The following is a 3887-nucleotide window of genomic DNA, read 5'->3' as shown; positions in this document are numbered from 1 at the left end:
ACATGAAGCATAACTGTATTGCTAATAAATATAATACATAAAACAAGTAATGTGAAAATAAACAACCAATTAAATTAATACATTAATTAATATTCAACATCTACTATATATATATAAATATATTCAGACATGCGAGTGTGGGGAGTGTTTAATGGGAAAAGGTTTCAGTTATTTTTATGGGGAAGGAAAAGACTGATGCACCAGAACTAACACAGTTTCTGTTCCCTTTAGAGTGGAAGAGAAGCCACTGCAAGAGGACTAACTTCGCTTACCATGTCACTGCCGCAACTTATGCTGCATGCTGTGCTGTCGATACTTAACCAACGCTACACCCAGAAGCTGGGGGTTCAACAGACTTCTTCTACAAAGTCAGCACAACATATATCTTTTCCTACTCTTCCTTCCTCCTAATCGCCCACAGTGGAATATCTCTCTTCTCCTCTCCTGGCTCGGATTCCCTGAGTGAAGAGAGGTGGCCTCTTTTATCTTGGATCCAGGAATATTTCCAGCGCCAGGACATTGCCCAAAGGAAGCACTTCCATGTCAGATGGAATTCTCCCAAAGTACAGATAGTCCTTCCCCAGAGTGCCCCCTTGGCAGTACCAATGGAACCCAACCGGGCTGTTCAATAGTACTACAGTACCTAGTATGCCCTGAAGGCATGTGCATAATTGAGCTGGCCCAGGAGCACTGCCTTCTAGTGTATTGGGGGAACATACAGTCTTGACTGGCTGTCTTCCCCAATCCTTCCATAATATTGGCCTCCCAGCTATATAAGAATCTTCTTTTCAACCCTACCAGGATGCCAGACCGTCCATGCTGGCATGTTATACCAGCCTCTTGGCTGAGACAGGGAATTCCAATAATCCCAATTTATAAACAGCAATACCATCATCACAGCTCATTTGCCAAAAATAAAAACCGTGTAAATGCTCAATGTTGTGCAGCTTCAGGGCGCCACTCAAATGGCAGCCTTTTTACAGGTGCTCCCTCTCTCTCTCTCTTTTCTTTTTTTGAGGCAACTATTTTTTTAAGATTATTATCCAATTTATTTAAAATTGGCGTCCTTCAACATCTGCAATAAGATGCTGCACATGTTCTATCAGAGAGTTGTGGCGAGTCCCCTCTTCCACGCAGTGGTGTGCTGGGGGGGGCAGCATAAAGAAGAGGGACGCCTCATGCCTCAACAAACTGGTGAGGAAGGCAGGCTGTATTGTAGGCATGGAGCTGGACAGTTTGGCATCTGTGGCAGAGCGACGGGCGCTGAGTAGGCTCCTCTCAATCATGGAGAATCTACTGCATCTACTGAACAGTATCATCACCAGACAGAGGGGCAGCTTCAGCGACAGACTGCTGTCACCATCCTGCTCCACTGACAGACTGAGGAGATCGTTCCTCCTCCACACTATGCGACTCTTCAATTCCACCTGGGGGGGTAAACATTAATATTATACAAGTTATTGTCTGTTTTACCTGCATTTTTATCACTCTTTCATTTAATATTGTTTTTTTATCAGTATGCTGCTGGTGGAGTATGTGAATTTCCCCTGGGGATTAATAAAGTATCTATCTAATTATTATTAATGATAATGTTAAGATTTGGCTTCAGAATTGTTATTGTTAATATTAAATGATATTTTAAATTGAATACATGCTGCTGTTATCACAAACCTGAGTGGTCAATCTATATCAACTGTTTTTTGGACAAGCTGGGAATTTGAAAGTTACCAAAGCGTGAATGAAGAGGTTAGGAAGAATCTGATGGCTACCTATGTCTATAACATCAGAGAATGTAGAAGACTCGGAGCATGTAAAGAAGAAAATATGAAATGCTCCCCTCAGCTGGTAGCTCTGCGATCACCGCTGCCTGTTGCATTTTATGACAGAAGCAGCTCGTCCAAAGATGGAAAGAATACAGAGCAAGGATAAAAATAAGGTGGAAGGGGTTCCGAACTGGCATGCTTACATAAATGTGGAATGTTCAATCACTTTGAAATAAGTTGGAGGAACTTTTATGTTCCTGGTACTCCGGCATTTGTTTATTGTGGAGAACCAGCATAAACGTATTATGGATACTATTTAATACATAATAGTTTTCATCTGATATGATCAGACAGAGTGGTAAAAGAATGAAAGAGTCTGGAGACATATGAAAGAGATGCGAGCACATTACAATAAAAAACAATAAACTGAATGAATTTGTCCATGTTACTGCCTAGAAGTGTTTTTTTTTTTAACCAGAACAATGAACCAACATCTAACAGTATGTTTGGACACAACAAGCTGGACCTGCTTTATTCAAATGTTAAAGCCTTTATATGAACATCTGGACAGCCTGGTCACCTATAGCCCTGTTACTAACTGCAGCAATTCTCCAGTATCCAAGCCAGAAGTACTTACTTTGTGTTTAGGGGGTTGTTTGTTTTATTATTTATATATTATTTTTATGTTTCTCATTCTCTCTCTTAAGCCTGCTGTAAAGTCCTAATTTCCCCTTGACAACAAAGTACATCTACTCTAAATAGTCAAGGAATTGCCAGTTCCACATATTGGGTCTTCTTCACTCCATGATTTCTTTCATTCCTCGAGTATGGTTAAGCATTTCAAACAACACTTGACACTCGACACTTTCTCTGTTCCAAATGTGTACACCTTTCAGTTTTCAGCAGTTTTTATAAGACATGTTTTTTAAAAAGTAAACGATAATTGCCACGTAAACAATTAAAATATTAACATCCTTTCAACTGTGATTTTTGTGATCACTGTACAGGGCATGCCTAAAAACATGTAAATCTGTCAATATTCCAAGGTGAAGATCTCACCCTCATTACAATATTTTCTCAATTAATTTACTCAATATTTACTAATAATGGTGAAAACTAAAAATGGATGCTATTTTATCATACATCTACTGCTGTGATATTATCTTATGTGTATTTTCCTGGTCTAACAGTATCGCTATCATTTAGGGCTGAGGAAAAGCAACATATGAAAATCAGGAAATTGACACAGATGTATTTTTCCAATTAAAATATGTACATTATTAATTTGGGAAATATTTACCCTGCTTTATGATATACATGTACTTTCCTGTGCTGTCTTATCATTTTTTTCAAATCTCTTAACCAAGTCAACAGCACTAAATAAACTTTCAACTTCCAAAGTTAACATCCTGGGCATTTGTATGGCCAATGTTAAACTGACATTCAACACTCAGCTGTGTCAAAAATATTCCGACCATAATCTTGTGTAATTCTTCTTTCCTTTTTACTTCCTCTTCCCTTTAAAAATAGAACATCCAATGGATTCATTTTCTCACATTAGTGTGTGTACAATGTCTGGCATCAAGTGTACCATGAATGCTCTGATCTACAAATTCAATTGTGGAACATTACAACTACAAATCAGATACTTTTTGACACTTGTGCAACATAAAACTTTTAAAAGATACGCTCCACTCATCTACTACCTCCTCAATTTAACTATAAAGGTCTTTTCAAACACCATTTGCCACAAGGCACGTTGAATATCCACCCCAAAATAATTTCATATTGTTATAACCCATCCATTAATTTTTCAACTCCATTTTGTCTAATCAGGGTCCAAGAGTCTACCCCAGTAGCATAAGAAAGAAACCAGCCATCGTGATGCCGGGAGATCATCATCAGCTTAATCTACGGTATCTCTAAAATGTGGGTGAAAACTGGATTATATACAGTAATCTCAAACTGACTTTGAAATCATATTTGTATTTATAAGATTAAACAATAATCAAAAGTGAATCTGAGAATGTCATTTATTAAAATATTCTAATATCAATTTTTGGTGGTACAAACATCCAATTTAGTCATGTATCATAACTGAGCTTTTCCTAGCTTTACTTACTG

At 38.0% G+C, this 3887-nt stretch overlaps 1 protein-coding gene across 1 annotated transcript in view; it reads left to right on the top strand.

Annotated features, from left to right (window-relative positions):
* LOC120542286 (cationic amino acid transporter 2-like) overlaps nucleotides 1–1208 on the top strand; it is a 101370-nt gene extending 100162 nt beyond the window's left edge. The window contains exon 13 of the mRNA XM_039774621.1: nucleotides 232–1208. Coding sequence (XP_039630555.1) covers nucleotides 232–320 — 89 coding nt within the window. The 3' untranslated portion in view covers nucleotides 321–1208. The remainder of the gene's footprint in view (nucleotides 1–231) is intronic.
* Nucleotides 1209–3887: the final 2679 nt, after the last annotated feature.

This window comes from Polypterus senegalus, chromosome 13 (genome assembly GCF_016835505.1).
Source record: "Polypterus senegalus isolate Bchr_013 chromosome 13, ASM1683550v1, whole genome shotgun sequence".
Lineage (NCBI taxonomy): Eukaryota > Metazoa > Chordata > Cladistia > Polypteriformes > Polypteridae > Polypterus > Polypterus senegalus.
Note: the sequence above shows the minus strand (reverse complement) of the source record. Positions and strands in the feature narration are given on the sequence as shown.